Here is a 25,157-nt window from a genome sequence, read left to right as displayed (position 1 = left end):
TATAATCATCCACCTTAAGTCCAAAGAAATATTTAATGATAACCTTACATGTCCAAATAATATTTTAAAATATATTTTAATATCCAAAGATATCCATAATATCTCAGATATCTCACCACAGGCCCATGACCTCAAAGAGTCTTTACAAAGGCATTCAATATTCACTCAGTAAGTTACACTGATCCAATACTACAGAGCTAGATGAAATTGCAGTCTATAAATTCATGAGAAGACTAGAATGGGTAAATGTGAGTTGGTTATTTACTCTTTCAGATAATACGACTAGGAGGCACTCCATGAATTGGCAAGTAGCACATTTAAGACTAATCAGAGAAAATTATTTTTCACTCAACGCACGATTAAGCTCTGGAGGATGTGATTAGTGTAGCTGGGTTTGGAAAAATTCCTGGAGGAGAAGTCTATAAACTGCTATTAATCAAGTTGTCTTAGGGAATAGCCTCTGCTATTACTGGCATCAGTAACATGGGATGTATTTAATGTTTGAGTACTTGCCAGGTTACTTGTATCCTGGACTGGTCAATGTTGGAAATAGGATGCTGGGCTTGATGGACCCTTGTTCTGATCCAGTATGGCAATTTCTTATGTTTCAACTAGATGATGCTGCAGAATTTCCAATATCAATGTTTCGGCACATCAAACTGCCTACTTTGGGGGGAGCCTTCCAGATTAGTTAACTGCATTTTAACAGGTGGTATCTGAAATGGAGACGAGGCACAACAGCCTTATTTCTCTCACAGTCGGGCCGATACGGTAAAGTCTGTGGGAGAGCGGGCGAACGCCTGCTCTCCCGGCGTGCGCACAGGCCACTCTCCTGTGCACGCGATTCTGTATTTAAATGAGGCCCGGCGGTAAAAACGGGCAAAAGGAGGCGCTAGGGAAACTAGCGCGTCCCTAGCGCCTCCTTTTGGACCTGAGCGGCAGCTGTCAGCGGGTTTGACAGCCAACGCTCAATTTTGCCGGCGTTGATTCTCGAGCCCGCTGACAGCCATGGGCTCGGAAACCAGACGCCGACAAAATTGAGCGTCCGGTTTTTGACCCGACAGCTGCCGGCCAGTTTCAAATTTTTATTTTTATTTGTTTTACTTTTTTAAATGTTCGGGACCTCCGACTTAATATCGCCATGATATTAAGTCGGAGGGTGCACAGAAAAGCAGTTTTTACTGCTTTTCTGTGCACTTTCCCGGTGCTGGCAGTAGGCGCTAATTTCTGAAAGTAAAATGTGCGGCTTGGCTGCACAATTTCCTTTCTGAATCGCGCGGGAATACCTAATAGGGCCATCAACATGCATTTGCATGTTGTGGACGCTATTAGGTTTGGCGGATTGGACGCGCGTTTTCGGCCCCTTACTGAATAAGGGGTAAGGGAAAACATGCATCCAGTGCCGGGTTAACAGTGCGTTCCATCGGCACGCACTGTACTGTATCGGCCTGAGTGTCTGGAAACAAAAATGCACAGGAGGCGGGTTTTTAAAGGTTGCAATAGTGGTGGAGTCAAATTTAGGAAGGGCTAAAATGAAGGTGGAATTAAACAAGGGAAGGATACATTGTTTAAATAAGAGGTGTGGATGAACAGTCTATAGTCAAAAACATTTAACCAATCAAAACTGATTTACTCTATGGATAGGCACCAAATTTAAAAAAGAAATTCTCTCATAGAAGCATGAGGGTAGAAAAAGACCATACGGCCTGTCCAGTCTGCCCATCCAGACCAACTAATCAGCCAGTTGGAATCATATTGAACCATAAATAATAGACACATTGGTTTTGCTCTCCTACTAGCAGATATAGGCAGAGAACAGCACTTTTGATTATGTCCCCTATATAGGGTAGAATACCACCTGCAGCTCCTCCTATTTCTCTGCCTCCAGCAGATAGTAGAGATTCAAAACCTGCAGCATGGATTTTGGAAGACAAATATTTCCTAGGTGGTTTAGTTTTGGGTGACCTCCTAGTTGAGTGAGGATGAGGAAGGGGGCCAGTGGCCCTTGCTAGCTTGATCCTCTGGTTGAGTGAATCTAAAAGCCAGAGGCTCTGCTTCCTTCTTTCTCTCCTATCTCTCGCCCTTCCACCTCCTGTACAAAAGTTGGATCCTGAGGGAGATTAGAGTCATAAAGGACGGGAGGAAGGGGGGACCTTAAAGCCAAATGCTCTGGTTCCCTCTTTCTCTCTCATTCTGTCTCCTGGACCTTGAGGGAGAGAGGACTTCTGCTGCTGAAGCCATCATGTTGAGCAGTTTTCCTAGTCAGGAAAGTATATCCATTTTTTTCCTAGCATGTTGCCAGATGGGTTTATGCTCCTTTGCCAGCAGATGGAGACCAAGTCAGATTTCAAAGCTGACGTCACCCTAGATACACCTCTGCAATGACCTCAGCACTTCAGTATTTCTCCATCTCCCACAGATGCGGATGTGCTTTCCCTATGGGGATCGCTGTACCTTTTAGAAGAAGAAATTCTACTTTTAAATTGGAGAAAAGATTGAGTCCCGCTCTCCTGCAGTGATAACTAAAGGTTCCTCCCCCAGTTGAGCATTCCTGAGGTGATTTCTGAGATCCCTCAGAGGTGTGCCTTGATTCAGTAGCCAGTTCCCGGCTTGGACTTTGCTGCTTAAGCAGCTGAAAGGCAACGGGTGCAGGAAATCTAGTGTGGCGATGATGGTCAAAGCCTTCTCCCCTGCTTCCGGAGACCATCTGTATACTCAGCCGGTAAGCGCTGAGCCCAGGTAAGTTTAAAAAAAAAAAAAAAAAAGAGAAGAGGATTTCCTCCTGATTCAGAGATGTTGGAGGGGTTTCGGTCTCCTTGCTCAGCATGCCATACCAACATCATTCCCAATCCCGTTGGGACATAGGGAAGTGGGCTTACAAGCGGGTTGAGCAGACCCCTGATGGGCTAGGCCCCGCTTTCAACTTGGTCGGCACACTGCGTGGTAGGCTGTGGCAGCGCCATCTTGCATGCATCTGTGTGTCTCATATTGCCCGCCATAGAACGTCAGTATGCGCAGTGTGTTGGCTTTGTGCATGCGCCATGTGCATAACATGCGTATACTTGCACAACAAAGTAGGCACAGAATACAGGAAAAGCCAGGCACATGGGATGTGCATGCGCCTCGCTGCGCCCCACCTAAGCGCTCAAAATGTATGCACATAAAATTTAAGCGCGAGCTGATCGAATGCACAGTTACCAGCTGCCAAAAAACATAAGTGCCTTGCTCTCTGCGCTGCTTGCCATATTAGGGCTTCACAGCCTGACTTGGATTCCAACTTGTTAGCAGTGTGAGGAAGCCCAAGGGGATTTGGCCTCCCTTGACTTTGCTGAGCCTGGCTCCTCCCATTCAGATGATGGATTGGTAGCCTTAACTGGAAGTATTCTGGATCTGAGTAATCCCTTGGCTGGATCTTCCATGGGAGAGGGAAACTTGGCTGGGCCCACCCCAGTTCCCCCTGGGCTAGGCATAGACCTGGAGGCCTTTTCTTGGGTGGAATTTTTCCAGGGGCTACAGGCCTTTGTACAGGCACAGTCTACTTTCTCACTTGCCCCTGTCCGGACGTAAACCCAGCTGACACCCTCTCCCTCTCCCATTCCTGTTCGCAGACCTTGAGGAATGCCTCGCCTGACCAAGAGTATCCCTAATGGGGACCCTGATGGCAGAGACAAAGAGCAAGATCCCTTGGAACAAGGAGAAATTCCCCTGGGATTGGAATCATATTGAACCATGTTATGGTTCTTTGATAAAGTGAATTTGTGGCCTTGGTTTCCTAGACCCTTAAAATGCTGAGAGTTCCTGGAGCAGAATTTGATGGAACCAAAGAAGAATTCCATTCTGTTTCCTTGTGCAAAGCCTCTTGCTACTTTCCAGTACTGGAAGCTATCCAGGAGTTGATTGACCTGGAAAGGGATGCCCCAGAAGCAAATTTTAAAGGGGACGAGCATTAGAAGTTCTATATCCACTGGATCCAGCAGTGAGAGAGCGTTTGCGTTTCCTTAAAGTGGATGCACTGGTCTGCGCTGTCTTTAAGCGAACAACTATCCCAGTGTGTTGTGTTCCGCGCCCGTGGCCCCCTACCTCCACCGTGGCGGCGACCTGCCGCGATAACTCCTGATTATTCCCCCGGGCCGGTGCCCGTCACTCCGGTGCTGGTCCGCAGTCTGGCCGCCGGATAGGGAGCCGTTGCTGCTCCTCCCTCACGGTGTTCTGCTGGCTTTCCTCTGCGGAGGAAATCCAAGAAGGCCGCCGCTATCTTTAGGTGCAAGGCCCTGCCTCCTTGCTTGATTTAAAGGGACCTGATCCCTTTAATGATACTCACCCGCGTCCAATGATTCAGAGCAGAGGACGTATATAAGGAGGCTTCCTCTGCTCATTCCTTGACTTGGCAACGTCCAACGTTGGTCAGGTCCAGGTCTGCTTGCTTCGGTGAGTTCCAGTGTCTTGATTCCTTGTTCCTGTTTCATCTTGGTGTTCCTGACTTCGGATTGGCTAGCAGTGATTCCTGGTATTGACTTCGGATTGGCAAGCAGTGATTCTCTGGTGTGTGACTTCGGACTGGGAAGTGGTGATCCCTCTGTGTGTGACCTTGGACTGGTAAGCGACGACCCTCTGGCACTTGACCTTGGACTTCTTCCTGACCATCGTCTCCAAAGGCCCACCTAAGTCCCAGCGGCCCGGGTCCCTATGAGCTCCTCCTGAGGGGACCGCGGGCTTCCAGGGGTGAAGCTCCAGTCAGCCCTTGCACCGAACGTCCGTTTCCTTGACCTCTCAAAGGTCCACCTAAGTCCCAGCGGTCCGGGTCCCTACGGGCTCCTCCTGGGGGGACTGCAGACTTCCAGTGGTGAAGACACACTTCCGTTCCTCGATGTCACGACTCTTCGTCTGCCTCCACAGTCGTCTCTGTCTACAGTGCCGAGGGTCAGCTGGTCACATCTTCTGTTCCTGCCTCGCCTCCCGACGGGAGAACCTACGGATCTTCTCCAAAGGTATACCATCCTCCCGTCGGCCCAAGGGTTCACAAGCCTGAGCATAACACAGTGGAGGGATGAGCGGCCTTAAAAGATGTGCACGATAGACGGGTGGAGTCTATCTTTAAACTAGCCTTTGACATAGTAGCAAAGACCTTACAGATTGTTTCTTGTTGTGCCCTGGTAGCTAGTTCGTGCCTACTTTTCTCTCTAGAGGTGCATGACTTGGGGGTGAACCCCAGAGTGGCTATGGAACCTGCTGCCACCTTTTTAGCAGACGCAAGCTCGGATTTAGTCTGTACTTCAACCAGAGAGTGGCCTTGGTGGTAGTGGCCGGAAAACAGCTATGGCTGCGGAATTGGTGAGCAGATGCAACCTTTAAGTCAAACCTCACAAAGATGCCCTTTATGGGATCACTCCTCTTCAGATGCAAATTGGAAAAGCTGGCCAGTAAGTGGGGCAAATCTCTAGTGTCCCGTCTACAAGAAGATAAAATAGTTATAGCACTCCTCACTCACGAGGGGGTCAATCCAGGGGCTCCCAACGCTTTCACTCTTACAAAAACTTGACAATTCAGAGGTCTCTGTCCTTTGGGAGACCTCAGTCCTTTCGGAGTCAACAGCCCAAGAGAGGGTCATGTTCAGGCTCAGGTTCGTCCCAAACCCCTCAATGAAGTTTTGCTGACTCACCCTCGAAACGAGGAGAAAGGGTGTTGACTGTCCCTCTTCTACCAACAGTGGGTCGAGATCACTTTGGATAAATGTGATTTGGAGGTCGTATGAGAAGGATGTGTGCTGGAATTTCGCAGCAATCCTCAGGACATATTCATGATATCTCCTTGCCACTCCCAGCACAAGGAGCAGGTGGTGGGATCTACCATTAAGGCTCCTCAGGATGAGGGTTATAATCCCAGTACCTGCACCCCAGGAAAATACGGGGCGTTATTCCATCTATTTTATCGTACCCAAGAAGGAAGGTTGGTTTCGACCCATACTGGACCTCAAGAGTGTCAGCTGATGTCTATGAGTGATTTAATTTCCACATAGAAACCCTGTGCTCTGTGATAATGGCTATATAACTGGGAGAGTTCTTAACCTCTCTGGACCTATCTGAGGCCTACCTACATATTTTAATCCGACAAGAACATCAATGTTTCCTGTACTTTGCAGTACTGGGCCACCATTATCAGTTCCGGGTGCTGCCCTTTGGCCTGACTACTACCCCCAGAATATTTTCCAAGATTATGTGGTCATAGTGGCAGCATTGGGAAAAGAGGGAATCCTGGTGCACCAGTACTTGGACGACTGGTTGATCTGGGCAAAGTCCGTTGAAGAGAGTCTCTGGGTGACCAACAGGTTGAGCTCCCTGCTTCAGGAGCTCAGTTGGGTAATAAACCTGGACAAAAGCAGTCTCAAATACTCCCAGTCCTTGGAATATCTGGGAGTCCAGTTCAGAACCAAGCAGGGCAAGGTCTTCCTTCCGCTCACACGGATAACGAGGTTGATGACCCAAGTGTGTCTGTTGATGAACACGATACACCCGACAGTGTGGAACTATCTTCAATTCCTCGTTTTGATGGCGTCAACCCTGGAAGTAGTGCTGTGAGTGAGGGCACATGTGCGACCACTTCAACCGCTTGCTGTCATGTTGGAACCTGATGCCTCAAGACTATTCGATTCGCCTCCATCTACCGATGGAAGTATACTCTCGGCTCCAGTGGTGGCTGCAAGAAGCTCCCTCTGAACTGGCTGGTCCTCACGACTAATGCGAGCCTCCAGGGCTGGGGATCTCACTGTCAGGAGTTGATAGCCCAGGGGTGTTGGACCAAGGAAGAGGCACTCAGGAACATAAACCACCTGGAAGCCCAGGCAGTCAGATTGGCGAGTCTACAATTCGGCCACTTACTCCAGGATCAAACTGTATGCGTAATGTTGGTCAACGCAACAACGGTAGCCTACATCAACCGCCAGGGTGGAACCAAAAGCCAGCAAGTGTCGCAGGAGATATATCTCCTTATGGAGTGGGTGGAAATGCATCTACAGATAATCTCAGCCTCCCACATTGCAGGAAAAGACTGTTAGAGCAGACTTTCTAAGCAGGGAGAGTCTGGATCCAGGAGAGTGGGCTTTGTCAGCCAAAGCCTGTCAGCTGGTGGTAGATGGCTGGGGTCTCCAGTCCACTGACCTGCTGGCCACATCTCACAATGCAAAGGTTCTCTGATTCTTCAGTCGCAGAAGAGATCAGTGGTCCCCGAGGATTGATGCTCTCATTGAGACCTGGCCGGAAGAAGAGTTACTATATGCCTTCCTTCTGTGGCCCCTGCTGGGCTGGGTCATTCGCAGAATTGAGCTCCTCAGGGGATTAGTCCTACTAGTAGTTCCAGATTGGCCCAGGTATCCTTGGTATGCGGACATATGGAGACTCCGCTGTGCCTCCCACCGCACAGGGGCCTGCTTCAGCAGGGGCCAGTTCTTCACGGAGATCCGACTCGATTCTATATTACAGTCTAGCCCTTGAGATGGCCCGCCTGATGAAGCGAGGATATTCGGCAGCAGTAATTGCCACCTTACTCTGTGCTTGGAAGTTCTTTACGTCCCTAGCGTATGTGCGGGTCTGGGGAATATTTGAGGCCTGGTGCAAGAAACGTGGTATCCCACCTTGGGTGGTCAAAATCCCACTAATTCTGTAATTTTTGCAGGATGGCTTGAATAAAGGTTTGACCCTTAACTTCTTGAAGGTCCAGGTAGCGGCTCCCTTCTGTTTCAGGGGCGAGGTGAACGGAACCTGCCTGTCGGCTCAACTGGACATGGCCTGTTTTCTGAAAGGGGTGAAGCAACTCCGGCCACCCCTACGGTGACTGATTCCCTTGTGGAATCTTAATCTAGTATTGGAATTTTTGGCAGGGCCCTCCTTTCAGCTGCTGCGGAGTCTTTCCTTGGAGGCTATATGCTCAGCACGTCGCATCTCTGAACTGCAGGCATTGTTGTGTTGGGAACTATTCCTCTGGATGACTCCAGGGGCATTACAGCTTCGTATCTTTCCATCATTCTTGCCCAAGGTAGTCTCGGAGTTTCATTTGAATCAGTCCATTTCTTTGGCATCCATTTATAAACACAAGAACGTGGAAGAATACCACCTCCTCGGTTATTTGAATGTCAGTAGATTTTTGGTGTGGTATCTGAAAGTTTCAGAATCTGTCCGAAAGACGAACCACCTTTTTGTCCTTCACGGTGGAAGGAAGCACGGTAAACCAGCTTCGCGGGCTACCATAGCTCACTGGATTAAGGAGGTGGTCACGGGATCCGCTGTGGAGGCAGGAAAGCCATTACCTTCTCAGGTTAAAGCTCATTCCAATAGGGCTTAGGCAGTCTCATGGGCAGAAGCTAGACTGCTGTTTTCTATTTATATCTGCCAAGCGGTGACGTAGTCCTCCTTGCAAATCTTCTCCAGGTTCTATCGCCTGGATGTAAAGGCTCGAGAGGACGCAGCCTTTGCAAGGGCAGTGTTAACTGGACCGAGGGCAGCCTCCCGCCCCGATCGGGAGTAGCTTTTGTACATCCCATTGGTCCTGAGTCCATCTGGGTACCCGCTAGGAAATGGAGAAATTATTTACCTGTTAATTTTGTTGTCCTTAGTGTAGACAATTTGACTCGGCATCCCGCCCACGGCTGCCCAAGAAAGGTGCCAAGAATTCACCTGTGGAATGGAAATAGATTCCAAGTGATTATGGGTAAACCATCATCCAGTCCCTAGATCACGGCATCTGTATTCTTACTGGAGTTCAGTGTTTATGATTGAGTATAGTTACGGTTATCCGTTTTTAATCATATTTTTAATCAAGCTTTTTTCAGTAGTATGTCTACAGTGGCTTTTGAAGAGAATACTGAAGGGCTGAGTTCATTGCCGGGGTGTATCTAGGGTGACGTCAGCTTTGAAATCTGACTCAGTTTCCATCTGCTGGCCGGGGAGCATAACCCATTGGTCCTAAGTCCATCTGTCTACACTAAGGAAAATGAAATTATCAAGTAAGTAATTTTGACAATAGTCAGTGTAAAGTTTGTATCCATCACAAAGGCTGGCAAGAATTTTACATAGCAGAGCTAAGTAAAGATTGAAGAGCATTGCCGATAAAACAGAGCCTTGCGCAACCCCCTTAACAATATTCGACCATTTTGAACAATGATTATTGAATTCAATTGCGTGCTGCGTACGCTGAGAAATAAAAGAACTGAACCAATGTAAGATGGAATCAGCTATGTCACATTCTTTTAGACGGTACATTAAGACCTACAGTATAAAAGGCTGCAGAAATGTCTAAAGAGACTAGAATTTAGCTGTGACTTGCATCAAGGTCTCTACATAGGATATCTAGTAAAGAAAATATTAACAATTCAGTAGTGTGAGGATTTCTAAACCCATGCTGGTGTGGGTCAAGAACCTGTTTTTCTTCAATGAAATCTGTAAATTGAGTCAATACCACAGTTTCAGTTAGCTTAGCCAAGAATGACAATGAAGAGATTAGTCAGTAATTGTTAGGATCGGACACGTCACTGCCACACTCTTTAACAAAGGCTATTTTCAGTGCAGCTGGTAGATTACCTTGGGCTAATGATAGATTAACCAAAGCACTCAAAGCTGGCGCAGGAGTGTCCTCAGCTGTTTTAATCATTGAAATACTACAAAGGTTCAAGGAACAGTATGAAATCTCCATGATGGAAGTGTTGTCAAACTCATTCCAAATGGAAATTTTATCAGCATTCTCATTTAAGTACCAGGTGGGGACTGATGCAAAGCTGGCAGTTTCTTGTTCCCATAAATGACACTATTGAGAAAACCTATAAAATAATTGTAGTATATCTAAACGCCATAAAGCAACTTCTTTCACATATGAAACTTGTGCTTAATATGGATAAAACCGAAATATTACTGTTAGAGAGGAAATGCAGAGATGAGGATATCCCCCCCCCCTTTATTCGAGAATAATACTAAAATACGCCCTCCCTATTCATAAAAGACTTGGGGGTAATATTAGATTCCGAACTTAACCTAAAAAATATTTATCCATCAAATTAAGAGACGGTTACTTTAAATTGCTTACGTTAAGAAGTCTAAAACCTTTACTTGACATGAAGGATTTTAGGACAGTACTCCAGATCTTGATCTTTTCGAACATTGATTACTGCAGTTCCCTATTTCTAGGACTCCCTTTCTCCATAACACGTCTGCTACAGGTATTACAGAATGCCGCTGCCAGAGTGTTAACAAATAAGAAATGTGACCACATAATGCCAGTTTTAATTGATCTCCACTGGTTACCCATCACATACCGCATACAATTTAAAAATGCATGTATTATACATAATATTATTTATGGTGATAAAACTGAATGGTTGAACACAGCTATCCGTCTACATGTTCCGCAGAGAAACAAGGCTCTTTTAGATATCCCTTCAATAAAGTCAGCTCACTTCAGTCAGGTTCGTGATAGAACCATATCAATTGCCGGCCCAAAGCTCTGGAACATATTTCCTGTCCAGATAAGACTTCAAACAGACAGTATGAAATTCAAGGCAGAACTTAAGACATGGCTTTTTAATTGTGCATACAAGGACGCAAATAGCTAATGACCTTTCCGTTTACTGTATATGAAATTGAATGATTGTTCCTCTTTTATATTTTATAATTACTTTGTAATAGCTACTGTTTTATTTCTTTTATTACTTTATCGTTATATTAATTTTTAATTTTTAATTATTTACTATTTATAATTATTTATGTACTTTTAATGATTTATTGTATTTTCACTGCTTCCTTGCTATTTTTATTGTAAACCATTGTGAAGGTTCCCTACTGATGCAATGGTATATAAAACCAATAAACTAGAACTAAAACTTTGAAATCTTGTATTTAAAATGATACATTAAATCCTCGCTATCAATATTGATTGCGGATGCAGATTTCATGGTTAGACTACTCAGATCAGATGTAAGTTTCTTCGCAATTTTAAACAGTTCTTTGGGATTGTAACCAATTTCTCTAATACGTTTAGAGAAATATTCTCATTTGGTCTCATTTATCAGAGAACCATAGGTGTTCAAAAGTGACTTGGAATGGGTTAATAAATCAATGCTACGTAGTTTGCACCATTTATACTCACTGCAAAGAAGTAATTGTCTATGTGCCTTTAATGCAGGAGTTAACCATGGAAGAAATTTTGATTGGGACTTGCATATCAAACTAAGAGGAGCAATTTTATCACTTGTATTAGATAATATTGATTCTAAACTAGAAATTCCAGATTCAGTATTAACTGGAAGAAAGGATGTAATGTCTGTGCCTATCAATTCTATAAATTCTTGGTGATCAATGTGTTCTCTGCGAAGCAGTCCATCGTGTGAAGGATTATCAACAATATGAGCTGTTTTGAAAAGCGGGCCATGAAAACTGATAAGTAAATGGTCAAACCAGGGAAATGACTGAATTGTAACAAAATTCCTGCATCTATTGATGTAGGCATGATTAAGAAATACAAGGTCCAGGGTGTGATCACGTTCGTGAGTCATTTCTTGGATAAGTTGTTTCCAGCCTAGAGATGCTAAGATATCAAGAAACAGAGTACAGCATGCAGAAGGGGGAGTGAGGTTAGCATGTAAATTAAAATCTCCAAGGAACTGGTTAAGGTGTTCCTTTTCACAAGACAGTGAAGGCCCTGCTTACAATGAAATGGTGCAATGATTCTCTGAAAATAAACTCACCAGAGGTGGGCTTAAAGGGGCTATGCCTAAACAATGTAAGTTATCAAAATTGAATGCTTTCTGCTCAGTAGGTTCCAAGGGTCTACAGTTCCACTTGAGGGGGGCACAGCTCTAAAGCATATTCAGGACAGAAGTATAGAGACCTTTCTAAATCAAGTATTAAGTTTTCTGCTGTAACCTGGAGGGCAGTGGTGTTCTCTAGTTATATGTCCAGATTTTCTCTGCATTTAATGCTGCATCTGTCCTTTGCAAATGCTATGAAAAGAATAGCTGCTAGGGTGCTGGAAAGGCTGGAAGCTGGAGTCACTTAGATGGCAGATGCTCTCGAGAATCTTATTTGAGGCTAGAGGAATGGCGGCTTTATGATTATATGGGCTGCTTAATTGATCTGCAGACATGATCTCTAAGGCAAGCCTAGGATAAAGGGGAAGCAAGACATTAGCGTTTGGGGATAGGGACTTTGTCTTAGAGAGAGGTTGGTTTATTGGCAGATTTCAGATCTGTTGTAGAAGAAAGCATTTTTTGAGGCAATAATGCAACTACTATTGGTGTTTCCTTGTGGTCCCAATGAAGTTCAAGAGGTTCACATTTCATTTTGTCAGATTGGAAGATCCAGTTTTATGAGGAGTAGATTTGAATCATGATGAACCTGCAGTTCCTCTCGTTCAGTTTCTCCTTAGGTTCTGTGCGACCAAATGGCACTCCAGAGAGGAGAGAGACAGGAAATGTGATGCTGGCTTATCGTCTTTGTTTGGTGTGGTGGTCACAGTGGTGAGGTAGAAAGGAAGGTATTCCATATAATCCCCCAGAAGTATAGGTAAATTGTCAAGCAGGAACCAAGGGTCTAGCAGTTTTCCTTGAAAGAAAATTGTCTCTTCAAAAGGGCGGAGCATTCTCTTCAGGCTTTCTGTGACTCGCATTGCAAGAGTGGATGCCGTACATATGAACTTTGAGTCAGCATATCCTGGAGAGTGGGCATTAGTGGATGCAGCCTTTGCAATGATATTGAATGGGGAGGGACTATTGGTGATAGATCTCATGGCTTTAGAGGAGATTGCCAAAGTATCTCATTCTTCAGTTGAAGGAAAGATTCAAAGGGCAGTGGGTTTGCTATTTTCTTTGGTTTTTGCCACTGTGCCAATAGTAGGAAGAGTAGTTGAGGAAATTCGAGGTCTTCATCCAGGGTCAGACACCCATGGTATGGGAATCTCAGGAGGCTCAGTTGGGAGAATCTGACGAGGTTGTTAGTTGTGATTAGTTGTGGTAGCAACCACTCTTTGGCAAAAAGTATGGTTCATTTGTTGACTGGTGATCAGAGGTCAGAGGAGGAGTTCTGGCATTCAACGTCCTTAGTAATTCAGTTTTTAGTGGAGCAGAGCTGAATTGAGTGGTCAGTTTTAGAAAGAAAGGCTTACACAGGTTCTAGAATATCTGAGAAGGTATTTATGTTGTTGGAGAGGTTGGATAAACTCAGTCTATAAGCCCAGAGTTTGTTGCGGGAAAAGTCTCCCAAAATTTGGGATTATCTTCAAGTCTAATATTCAGTGGCAGCAATGTTAGACGTAGTGCTGTGTACAATAGCGTATATGTATCTTTTGCAGCGCTCTCTCCTGTCCTTGGAGTTTTCTTTGGAGGACTAGAAGATGAGGCTAGTTCTACTACTGTTAGTCAGGAACAGTCTGCATTGCTGGCTTTCCATTCCAAATGGCCAATGGAATGGACTTTACATAATTATACTGGTGTGTGGTAACAACAAATATCTCTGCTATTGTCAGGTTCGGACAACTCAGGGGCACTGGAGTGTTATAGTAGCACAGTGTTTCAGCCACTGATTAAAGCCAAGGGTCTTAAGGAGGGCTCTATAGATATTTTTTGTTGTTGATCAATGGAAGAGTGGTAAGAGTATTTTCAGACAATGCTTCGGCTAGGCAATATTTCAGAGCTTTGGGCTTGATTCACTAAGGCATTCCTCCCATTCTGTGTTTATGGGAAAACGTCTTGATAAATCAGGCCCTTTGAGTCTTATTTTGTTGAGTCTTGTTTATAAGGTTGCTGTTCATATTGCCCTGTCCTTTTTTGCAAATTGTGGTCTCTTCTTTTCATCTAGATCAATCTGTGGAATTGCCTTGTTTTGAGAGGTCAGGTTCTGGGGATTTCCATTCGATAGATGTGGGTACAGTTCTACTCAGATACTTGAATGTGACCAGTGATTTCAGAAGGTCAGATTGTTTGTTCTCCTTACTGGTCAGAGGAAAGGAGCAACTGTTTCAAAGATTGGTTCAAGTTTGCAATTTCTTCAGTATGCATTTTGAAATGCTCTTATAGATGAGTGGTTTAGAGCTCATGTCACTAGAGCACAAGCGACTTCATAAGTGGAACTCCATGTAGTTCCACCTGAAATTTTCAGGGTTTTCTAACAGACATTCTCCAAACGGTACAAGTTGGTTATTTAGGCTACCTCCTTGTGGAAGGAAAGCTTGAGGTCAGGCTTATCAGGCTTCCTTCCAGAGTAAGGGTGGCTTGGGTACGTCCCCTGCATTGTCAGCTGGTCTGGTGGGATGATAAGGAAGGAAATATTTGGTTCTTACCGTCTAATTTTCTTTCCTTGAGTCCTACCAGACCAGTCGAGAATCTCGCCATTTTTATGCCTTTAGCTTGCCTTACAGTGTGTATATTCTTTTCACAGAACTGTTTTTGGTTAAATGAGTTTCCATTTTTACGTTGATCTCCTACACTTATAATGCAGGGTTTAGCCTCAGTGGGGCCATTTTATTAACCCCTCCCCTCTTGCTTAGAAGGAAAGTCCAGAAAATTATTTTCTCCAGAAATACTGAGGAGCTGCAGGTGATACACTACTCTGTATAAGGTGATATGATCAAAACAGTTGTTCCTTGCCTTCAATTGTGCTGGTAAGGGAGCAAAACCCATGTGTTCAGACTGGTCTGGTAGGTCTCAAGGAAAGAAAAGCTAGAAGAAAAGAATCAAATCTTTCCTTCTCTATTTCATTTAAGAAAAAAAAAGAATCTTTTCTTCTAAAGCATTTTTGTGCCCACTTACCTTCATTTTTTTAGGGTTGGAGATGGGTGGGGGAAAGTTAGGCTTTTATTGGACCCTCCCCCCATTCCCACTGCCCTCCCAAGGATGATTGTTTGAGTGATAATTGGCCGACTGAAGGCTGGAAGGGATATTTTCCCACAGCACCTTCTGAGCTAGGAGGTGTTTACCTAGCAATGGGTATCAATCCTCTCTTCTTTGCCCTTGACTCCCACCACCACTCATCTCCTCCACGATTTGCCCGCAGCTCGCTGGGCAGGAGCCTCCAGTGCAGTTCTTTTGATACAGTGCGCAGTACTGCAGCCAAGAGTTGGGGGGGTTGGGGGGGGAGTCAACCTTTGTGGAAACCTTTTAAATATTTATTCACATGCAAATTGCTTAACATAATCTGAAATATATAACACCACCACATCTAGAGGACATATACTAAATAAATGTATTCAACTAGACTTTTATTCAATATATTAATACATTAATACAACACAATTTTTAAACCTCTCCTAATACATCAGGTCACCTATCTAAGCGGTCTCTTAACTACTAAAATCCATGATACATTCATTACCCTACATCCACACTATACATCCATACCCAATCATACCCTCACATTAAAACAACCATCAATTTCAAGTATGACATCAATCTCTCAAACGGGTAGTAAAACTACCTCACAATTCAATATTATTAAAAATATGTGAATTAATACTACCTATTTTCATCTCCACATTATAATATTTTTGTATCGTGTGATGCCACTACTTCATGATTCATACAATAGTGTCTATAATACCATCCCCCATCTAAACAGATCACTTTTAAATATCCAACGAAGATCTCGTTTCGCCCGTTGTGACGGGCTTCCTCAGGGAATCTTTATAATCACAAGCACAAACCCTTAATCGAAGGGAAATATGACATATGTTACACTTTTAATGCTCTTGTATTCATCAGCTTCTCTTCCTTATAATCTCTAACTTCACACTATCACCGCACATCGATAGGATCCTTGCATCACCCAGACTTCTTAAAACCATTCACCATAGCCATATGCAGCGTGCCATGCCTTCACCTTACGCTGCTTCCTGTCTATTTCATGTCTTGTTGCGTTTAAATATCCGATTAGAAAACAAACATTTCACGATGTCTTATCTCTCGTGTTCCTCTAAAATTTGTAAACGGTCTTCTTTCAACAATCTCCGAGGGAGCAGAACACCCTTACCATTATTTAATGGTGAGGTATTTGAATTGTGAGGTAGTTTTACTACCCATTTGAGAGATTGATGTCATACTTGAAATTGATGGTTGTTTTAATGTGAGGGTATGATTGGGTATGGATGTATAGTGTGGATGTAGGGTAATGAATGTATCATGGATTTTAGTAGTTAAGAGACCGCTTAGATAGGTGACCTGATGTATTAGGAGAGGTTTAAAAATTGTGTTGTATTAATATATTGAATAAAAGTCTAGTTGAATACATTTATTTAGTATATGTCCTTTAGATGTGGTGTTGTTATATATTAAAGATAGAGGGACTGCATGATTATTGTTTACCTGTTAACATAATCTGAAACCACTTGTTTCCTTCTTTGAAGTCCTGAAAATCATCTTCTCTACGGGAATCGAGCGCTTTGCTTTCTTCGCATGGGAAAATACAAGTAAGTACGCCATCTAGCTTAGGTTTTGTATATAAATAAAGTAGAGATGCCCTGTGCGAGTGCGCTGCAGCAGGATGCATGTGAGTGTTGCAAGAGATAGCGAGCCTGTTGTGAGAAGCGTCCTGTGTGGTCGTGGTGCAGCAGGACACAGCGCTCTTGCTATGAATGATGACTTTTGTGGGCACGCTGCTGCAGGACACAGCCCACCAAATTCTTTTTATGTCCAGCCCTGCTGTTACCCACCTTATTCTTCCTTTCACTTGTCCGAGTGCCCCTCCTGCCCAAAGACTTGTCTGAGTCATCCTTTTATTTCATTACCAGTATGAAACAAATAATTAAATGTTGCTGTTTAAGTTTAATCGTAGAAGGTGTTTAATTGCTGCTTAAAATAATTTTATGTCCTAAATACAGGATTGTATTTGCAAAAGTGTGTCGGGGGTAGATATTAGACGAATCCTGCACTTTGACCTCTCCTATTTTGTTTTGAAGGAAAGCTCTGGGTGATGGGAAAAGAGCCATTGTGCTGAAAGGCAATTGGTCAAAGGTTAGTTGCACTCTGAGCATATTATTCATATTCTAAAGCAGATGGGGTAAAAATCAAATGCTTATGTGGCTTTATGTGACTGCTGCAGTCTGTTAATGCACCATCAGCACATCCTTAAATGATCACCAGTGGCATACTTGTACTATCTGTGCTCTCTGACATGACAGGCTACTTTTACTTCTGCTGAAAAGTGAATTGACCTGCTTGGTCCATTAACCAAAATAATTCAAAATTAATGGTTTTAAACTTCACAAGCAAAACTTCAGAACATTTTCTTCTAAGTTGGAGGCTTCTCAAATCTGTCCTGGGGACTCCTCAGCCAGTCAGGTTTTTAGGATATCCATAATGATTACGCATATGAGAGATCTGCATGCATTAATGACCCAGCATATGCAAATTTCTGTCATGCATAGTCATTGTGGATATCCTGAAAACCTGACTGGCTGTGGGGGTCCCCAGGACCTTTTAAGAAACCTTGTTAAGTGCAATGGTACCCTGCAGAATGTGCAGTGAAGGATTTCCTCATCTGACCAAGGACTGCATGGTGGAATTGCTGATCTTGTGCACATCTTTCATGTGTGTCCCTCCAGACTCACTGCTGCTTGTGTTTGCACTAGAGGAGAAGGGAGAATGAGTTCCATGTAATTTCCATAATAATGTATCCCTTCCAGGGAGCATTTTTCTGCTCCTTGTCTCCAGGAGTTACTAGCACTGGATAAAATGTTGTGAATAACATTTGATAGCAGTTGGCATGGGTAGGTAGACTAGATAGGTATAGTCTGTTTCAGCTGTCACATTTCTGTGGTAGTTTATTCCAGAACTAAGTTTAAATGCACACAGAAACTATTTCATGTTAAATCTTGGAGCTGTTCCACGGCGTGAAAACAGAACATGGAGCAAAGCTAACCTAATCAAGATTCAGATCCTATATTAGCTAATTTAGGAGTAGAAAGCTCTCCGTGTAAAAGCAGTATTGGTCAGTCTGCAAGAGAGAGCTTTCAGGAGCCTTATGGCACTCTGCTCATTTCCACCAAAGTTAATAATTAACGCTCCCATCTCTGTATAGTGAGAAATGTATTTATTTTATTTATTTATTTAAAGGCTTTTATATACCGAAGATCATGTACTGGTACATATCGCTTCGGTTTACAGAGAACCAAAAATTGGAAATTACAGCAAACAAAATGAATGAATACATTGAACATGGAATACTTAATAGAGATTAAAGAGAACCTCAAGAAAGGCAAAACATTTTATTGCATGTTGCTGTTTTTCTTATTGTGATCTGCAAACCAAATAAAAACAGATTATATACAAAAAAAAAAAGAAAGGCAAAACATCCAAACATAAGAACAAGCCTAGTATCAACTCAAACACAGAGTATAAAGAGTATCATCTGGAACACGTAGATATTTGGGCCTTTGCCACAGACATTCTAACCTGCGACCTTTTTTCCCGGGGGTGATCTAGTCCAATGAAGTAATAAGAGCATAAATACGGATAACAGTCAATGCTGTAGTATTAGGTAGTAAAGGCTCTTGTGAAGAGCCAGGTCTTCAGCTTTTTCTTGAATGTTTGCAGACAGGGTTCTAGGCGAAGTTCCGGGGGGAGAGTGTTCCAGTGCATGGGGCCGGCTATCGAGAAGGCACGTTTCTTTAGTGATGACTTTGCAGGGGGTACATACAGGGTACCTAGGTACATTGATCTAATTGGTCTGGATGCTGAGCGATGTCGAAGAGGGCAATTTAATTCGAGCGAGGTTTGGAAGTGAATAGATTTGTGGATCATGGTTAGCACTTTATACAGAATTCTAAATTTAATGGGGAGCCAATGTAAGTTCATAAGAATAGGAGTGATGTGTTCTCCTCTGCTGGTGTTGGTTAAGATCCTGGCTGCGGACTTCTGTAGCATTTGAAGTGGTTTGGTAGTGATAGCTGGAAGGCTGATTAGAAGGGAATTGCAGTAATCTATTTTTGAAAATAAGATAGCTTGGAGAACTGTTCGGAAATCCTGAAGATGGAGAGGTTTCACATTTTTTAAAATATGTAGTTTATGAAAACATTCTTTTGTTGTGTTATTGACGAATTTTTTTAAGTTCAGCCGGTTGTCTAGAGTTACTCCGAGGTCTCTTACATGAGTGGTGGAGGTCATTAGGGGCGAGGGGAGGTTGTGAATCACCTGAACGTTGTCCTCTTGAGTGATGAGCAGCAGTTCAGTTTTTTGAGGTATTGAGAACTAAATTAAGGCTGGTGAGGAGGATGTTTATGGACTGTAGGCAGCTGTTCCATAAGTTGAACATTTTAGAGATTGATTCTGTGATTGGTATCAAAATCTGGACGTCGTCCAGATCTAGACAAGCAGGGCTAAAGCTTTTAGGAGCTGACTTTGGAAATGGATCCAGCTTGTCCTCAGAAGAGGTCTCTGGAATTAATTTTCTGGAGTTCTGTGATCTGTTCCAGGGGCGTATAAACACATAAGAACATATGAAATTGCCATATTGGGTCAGACCAAGGGTCCATCAAGCCCAGCATCCTCTTTCCAACAGTTGCCAATCCAGGCTTCAAGTACCTGGCAAGTACTCAAAAACTAAGTAGATCCCATGCTACTGATGCCAGTAATAGCAGTGGCTATTCTGTAAGTCAACTTGATTAAGAGCAGTTAATGGGCTTCTCCTCCAAGAACTTATCCGACCCCTTTTTAAACCCAGCTACACTAACCACATCCTCTGGCAACAAATTCTAGTGCTTAATTGTGCATTGAGTGAAAAAGAACTTTCTTCAATTAGTTTTAGATGTGCTACTTGCTAATTTCATGGAGTGCCCCCTAGTACTTCTATTATCTGAAAGAGTAAATAACCGATTAACATTTACCAGTTCTAGATATCTCATGATTTTAAAGACCTCTATTATATCCCCCCCCCCCCCCCCCCAGTCATCTTTTCTCCAAGCTAAACAGCCTTAAACTATTTAGCCTTTTCTCATAGGTGAGCCATTATCATTTTGGTTGCCCTTCTCTGTACCGTCCCCAGTGCAATTATATCTTTTTTGAGATGTGGCGACCAGAATTGTACACAGTACTCAAGGTGTGGTCTTACCGTGGAGCGATTATAGAGGCATTATGACATTCTCCGTTTTATTCACCATTCCCTTCCTAATAATTTCTAACATTCTGTTTGCTTTTATGATTGCCGCAGCACACTGAGCCAACGATTTCAATGTATTATCCACTATGATGCCTAGATCTTTTTCCTGGGTGATAGATCCTAATGTGGAATCTAACATTGTGTAACTATAACATGGGTTATAATTCCCTATATGCTTCACCTTGCACTTGTCCACATTAAATTTCATCTGCCGTTTGGATGCCCAATCTTCCAGTCTCACAAGGTCCTCCTGCTTGTCATTTAACTACTCTGAATAATTTTGTATCATCTGCAAATTTGATTACCTCAATCGTATTCCTTTCCAGATCATTTATAAATATATTGAAAAGTAGCGATCCAAGTACAGATCCCTGTGGCACTCCACTGTTTACCCTTTTCCACTGAGAATATTAACCATTTAATCCTACTCTTTCCTGTCTTTGAACCAGTTTGTAATCCACAAAAGGACACCGCCTCCTATCCCATGACTTTAGTTTTCTTAGAAGCTTCTCATGAGGGATTTTTGTGAAACGCCTTCTGAAAATCAAAATACACTACATCTTCCAGTTCACCTTTATCCACATGTTTATTAACCCCTTCAAAAAAATGAAGCAGACTTGTAAGGCAAGACTTTCCTTGGGTAAAGCCATGCTGACTGTGTTCCATTAAACCGTGTCTTTCTGTATGCTCTGTGATTTTGATCTTTAGAATAATTTCTGCTATTTTTCCCAGCACTGAAGTCAGGCTAACTGGTCTATAATTTTCCGGATCACCCCTGGAGCCCTTTTTAAATATTGGGGTTATGTTAGCCACCCTCTATTCTTCAGGTACAATGTATGAGTTTAATGATAGATTACAAATTTTAACTAATAGATCAGAAATTTCATTTTTTATTTCCTTCAGAATCTTGGGGTGCATATTATCCGGTTCAGGTGATTTGCTACTCCTTAGTTTGTTAATCAATTACCATTTAAACAATTACCATTGTTTAAATGGTAATTGTTTAAATGTTTAAATGGTAAAGTTTATTATAATTACACCCCTGTTTCTTGTGAACCAGCATGATGGGACCACCGTCTTGAATGTTGGTATATAAAAAAGTTAAATAAAATAAAAAATAAAATTACATCTTTCAGGTTCACTGTGATTTGATTCAGTTCATCTGACTCATCATCCTTGAAAACTGTCTCCATAACCAGTATCTCCCTAACATCCTTATTTCCTAGTGTGTAGCCAGATGGACTTAGGACTAATGGGTTATATGCTCCCCTGCTAGCAGATGGAGATGGGGTCAGGTTTCAAAGTTGACTTCACCTTAGATATACCCCTGCAGTGACCTTAGCCCTTCAGTATCTCTCTGTCTCCTTGCAGATTTAGACGTGCTTTCCCTACCGAGATTGCAGTACTCGTTAGAAGAGGAAATTTTATCTTTAATTGGAGAAAGATTGAGCACTGCTCTCTTGCAGTGATATTGAAAGTCCCTCCCCCAGTTTAGAATTCCGGAGGCAATATCCGAGATCCCTTAGAGGTGATCCTTGGTCCGGTAGCCGGTTCCTGGCATGGACTTTCCTGCTTAAGCAGCTGAGGGGCAGCGGGTGCAGGAAGCCAAGCGGTTAGGTGACATCCAAAGCCCTCTCCTCCTGCAGCCAGAGACTGTCTCTGAACTCAGCAGGTAAGCGCTGAGCCCAGGTAAGTTTAAAAAAAAAAAAAAAGTTTACCTCACGATTCAGAGACGTTGGAGGGGGTTTCGGTAAGACTTCCTCCAGTCTCCTCACTCGGCACACTGTACCGACGTCTTTCCCAATCACATTGGGGTAAGGGAAAGTGGGCTTCAGAAAGGCTTGGTCGGCACACCACATGGTAGCCCACGGCGGTGCCATCTTGCATGCGTCTGTGTGCATACTGTATTGCCCTTCATAGAACGTCGGTTCGCGCATTGGTTTGGCTGTGCACATGGGCACATGGGCTGTGTGCATAACATCATGCATGTGCATACATGCACAACCTACTAACAGGCCGATACAGTACAGTGCGCTCCGGCGGAGCGCACTGTTAACCTGCGATTGGACGCGCGTTTTGGACACGCTAGCTTTACCCCTTATTCAGTAAGGGGTAATAGCGCGTCCAAAATGCGCGTCCAACCCCCCATAACCTAATAGCGCCTGTAACATGCAAATGCATGTTGATGGCCCTATTAGGTATTCCCGTGCGATACAGTAAGTAAAATGTGTAGCCAAGCCGCACATTTTACTTTAAGAAATTAGCGCCTACCCAAAGGTAGGCGCTAATTTCTCCAGGCACCGGGAAAGTGCACAGAAAAGCAGTAAAAACTGCTTTTCCGTGCGCCCTCCGACTTAATATCATCACGATATTAAGTCGGAGGTCCAGAAAGGTAAAAAAAAAAATTTTTGAAAAAAAACGGACGCTCAATTTTGCCAGTGTCTGGTTTCTGAACCAGTGGCTGTCAGTGGGCTCAAGAACCGACGCCGGCAAATTTGAGTGTCGGCTGTCAAACCCGCTGACAGCCACCGCTCCTGTCGAAAAAGAGGCGCTAGGGACGCGCTAGTGTCCCTAGCGCCTCTTTTAACCGCCGGCCCTAATTTTAATAAATTAAAATACTGTATCGCGCGCACAGGAGAGTGGCCTGTGCACACGCCAGGAGAGCGATTTTACTGTATCAGCCCGTAAGTGCAGAATACAGGTAAACTGGGCACACGGGTTGTGCATGCACCTCGCCACATCCTGTCTAGGTGTCCAAAATCTGTGCGTACAAAATTTTAAGCAAGAGCCAACAGAGTGCAGAGGTAACGCTGCCAGTGGCTCCAGCAGCCAAGAAACATAAGCACCTTTCTCTCTGCACTGCTTGTCATATTAGGGCTTCACAGTCTGACCTGGATTCCAACTTAGGTCAACACTGTGAGGCAGCCCAGGGAAGGTTGGCCTCCCTGGACTTTGCTAAACCCGGCTCCTCCCATTCAGAGGATGGGTTAACCACAGCCTTAACTGAAAGTACCCCGGATCTGAGTGACCCCATGACTGGGTCATCCGTGGGAGAGGGAAATTCAGCGGCGCCTACCCCAGTACCTCCTAGGCTAAGCATGGACCTGGCTGCCTTCTCTTGGTTGGAATTTTTCCAGGGCCTGCAAGCCTTCATACAGATGTAGTCTGCTACCTTACTTGCCCCTGTCCGGATAGAACCTCAGCCAGTAAGCCCTTCCTCTCCCAGTCCTATCAGACCTCGAGGAATGCCTCGCCTCACCAAGGGTATCCCTGGCAGTGACCCAGACGGCACAGACGAAGAGAATACAGATTTGTTGGAAGATGGGGAAATTCCCCATGGGTTAGAACCATATCTGACCATGTTACAGTTTTTCCATAGAGATGAATTGCCGGCCCTGGTTTCCCAGACCCTGAAGGTGCTGGGAGTTCCTGGGGCGGACTCTATGACAGAGCCAAAGAAGAATCACATTCTGATTTCCCTTCAGAAAGCCTCTTGCTACTTTATAGTACTGGAAGCCATCCAGGAGTTGATTGACCTGGAATGGAATACCTCAGATGCAAGTTTTAAAGGGGGATGAGCGTTAGAAGCTCTATACCTACTGGATCAGGCAGTGAGAGAGCGTTTGCGTTTCCCTAAAGTGAATGTGTTGGTCTGTGCCGTCTCTTAAGTGAGCCAGTGGAGGGAGGAGCGGCCTTAAAGGATGTGCGCGATAGATGGATGGAGTCCACCCTTAAACAGGCCTTTGACGCAGTAGCAATGACCTTACAGATTGCTTCTTGTGCCCTGGTAGCTTGTTCGTGCCTATTTCTCTCTCAGAAGGTGGATGACTCTGGGGTGAATCCCAGAGCAGTTAAGAAACCTGCCAGTGCCTTTTTAGCTGACAAGTGCTCGGATCTGGTCCGTACGTCGGCCAGAGGAGTGGCCTTAGGGTTGGTGACTAGAAGACAGCTATGGCTGCGGAAATGGTCAGCAATCGCAACGTCCAAGGCAAATCTTACAAAGATGTCCTTTAAAGGATTACTGCTTTTCGGAAGTGAATTGGAAAAGCTGGCCAGTAAATTAGGTGAATCTCCAGCTTACCGGCTAGCAGAAGATAAGAGAAAGCAATCACAGCCCCCCTTGCCTCTGAGGGATCGATCCAGGGGCTCTCAACTCTTTTGCACCTACAGAAACTCGTCATTTCAGAGATCACAGTCCTTTTGTATTTGACAGCCCAAGAGAGGGATAGGCTTGGGTTAAGGTTCGTCCCAAACCCCCAATGAGTTTTTGCGGACTAACCCTCGGAACTAGGAGATAGAGGGTCGACTGTCCCTCTTCTACCAGCAGTAGGTTTAGAATACTTCAGATAAATGGGTACTGGAGGTCATACGAGAAGGATATGTGTTGGAATTTCACAGCACTCCTCGGGACATATTCATGATGTCTCCTTGCCGCTCCCAGCACAAGAAGCAGGCAGTGGAGACTACTCAGGATGAGGGCTATAATCCCAGTACCTGCACCCCAGGAAAATACAGGGCGTTATTCCATCTATTTCATCGTACCCAAGAAAGAAGGTTCCTTTCGCCCTATCCTGGACCTCAAGAGCATCAATCGACATCTACGAGTGAATCATTTCCGCATGGATACCCTACAGTCCGTGATAATGGCCGTAAAATTGGGAGAGTTCTTAACTTCCCTGGACCTAGCCAAGGCTTACCTACATATTCCAGTCCATCAGGAACACCAACGTTTCCTACGCTTTGCGGTACTGGGTTGCCATTATCAGTTCAGGGCACTGCCCTTTTACCTAGCCACTGCCCCCAGAACATTTTCCAAAATTATGGTGTTTGTAGCGGCAGCATTGAGAAGAGGGAATTCTGATTGATCTGGGCCATGTCCGTGGAAGAGTCTCCAGGGTACCAACAAGGTGATCTCCTTGCTTAAGGAACTCGGTTGGGTCGTAAACCTGGACAAAAGCAGTCTCAAGCCCTCCCAGTTTGCGAGTCCGATTCGACACCAAGCAAGGCAAGGTCTTCCTTCCGACCATGTGGATAAGG

At 44.2% G+C, this 25,157-nt stretch overlaps 1 protein-coding gene across 1 annotated transcript in view; it reads left to right on the top strand.

Moving 5' to 3' along the window:
* The window catches only part of TTC3 (tetratricopeptide repeat domain 3), a 331,906-nt gene that overhangs the window by 63,493 nt on the left and 243,256 nt on the right, over positions 1-25,157 (top strand). Inside the window, exons 11-12 of the mRNA XM_029603249.1 lie at positions 16,372-16,434; positions 16,924-16,978. Coding sequence (XP_029459109.1) covers positions 16,372-16,434; positions 16,924-16,978 — 118 coding nt within the window. The remainder of the gene's footprint in view (positions 1-16,371; positions 16,435-16,923; positions 16,979-25,157) is intronic.

The sequence above is a fragment of the Rhinatrema bivittatum genome, chromosome 5 (assembly GCF_901001135.1).
Source record: "Rhinatrema bivittatum chromosome 5, aRhiBiv1.1, whole genome shotgun sequence".
NCBI classification, from domain to species: domain Eukaryota; kingdom Metazoa; phylum Chordata; class Amphibia; order Gymnophiona; family Rhinatrematidae; genus Rhinatrema; species Rhinatrema bivittatum.
This window is presented reverse-complemented; position numbering and strand designations above follow the sequence as displayed.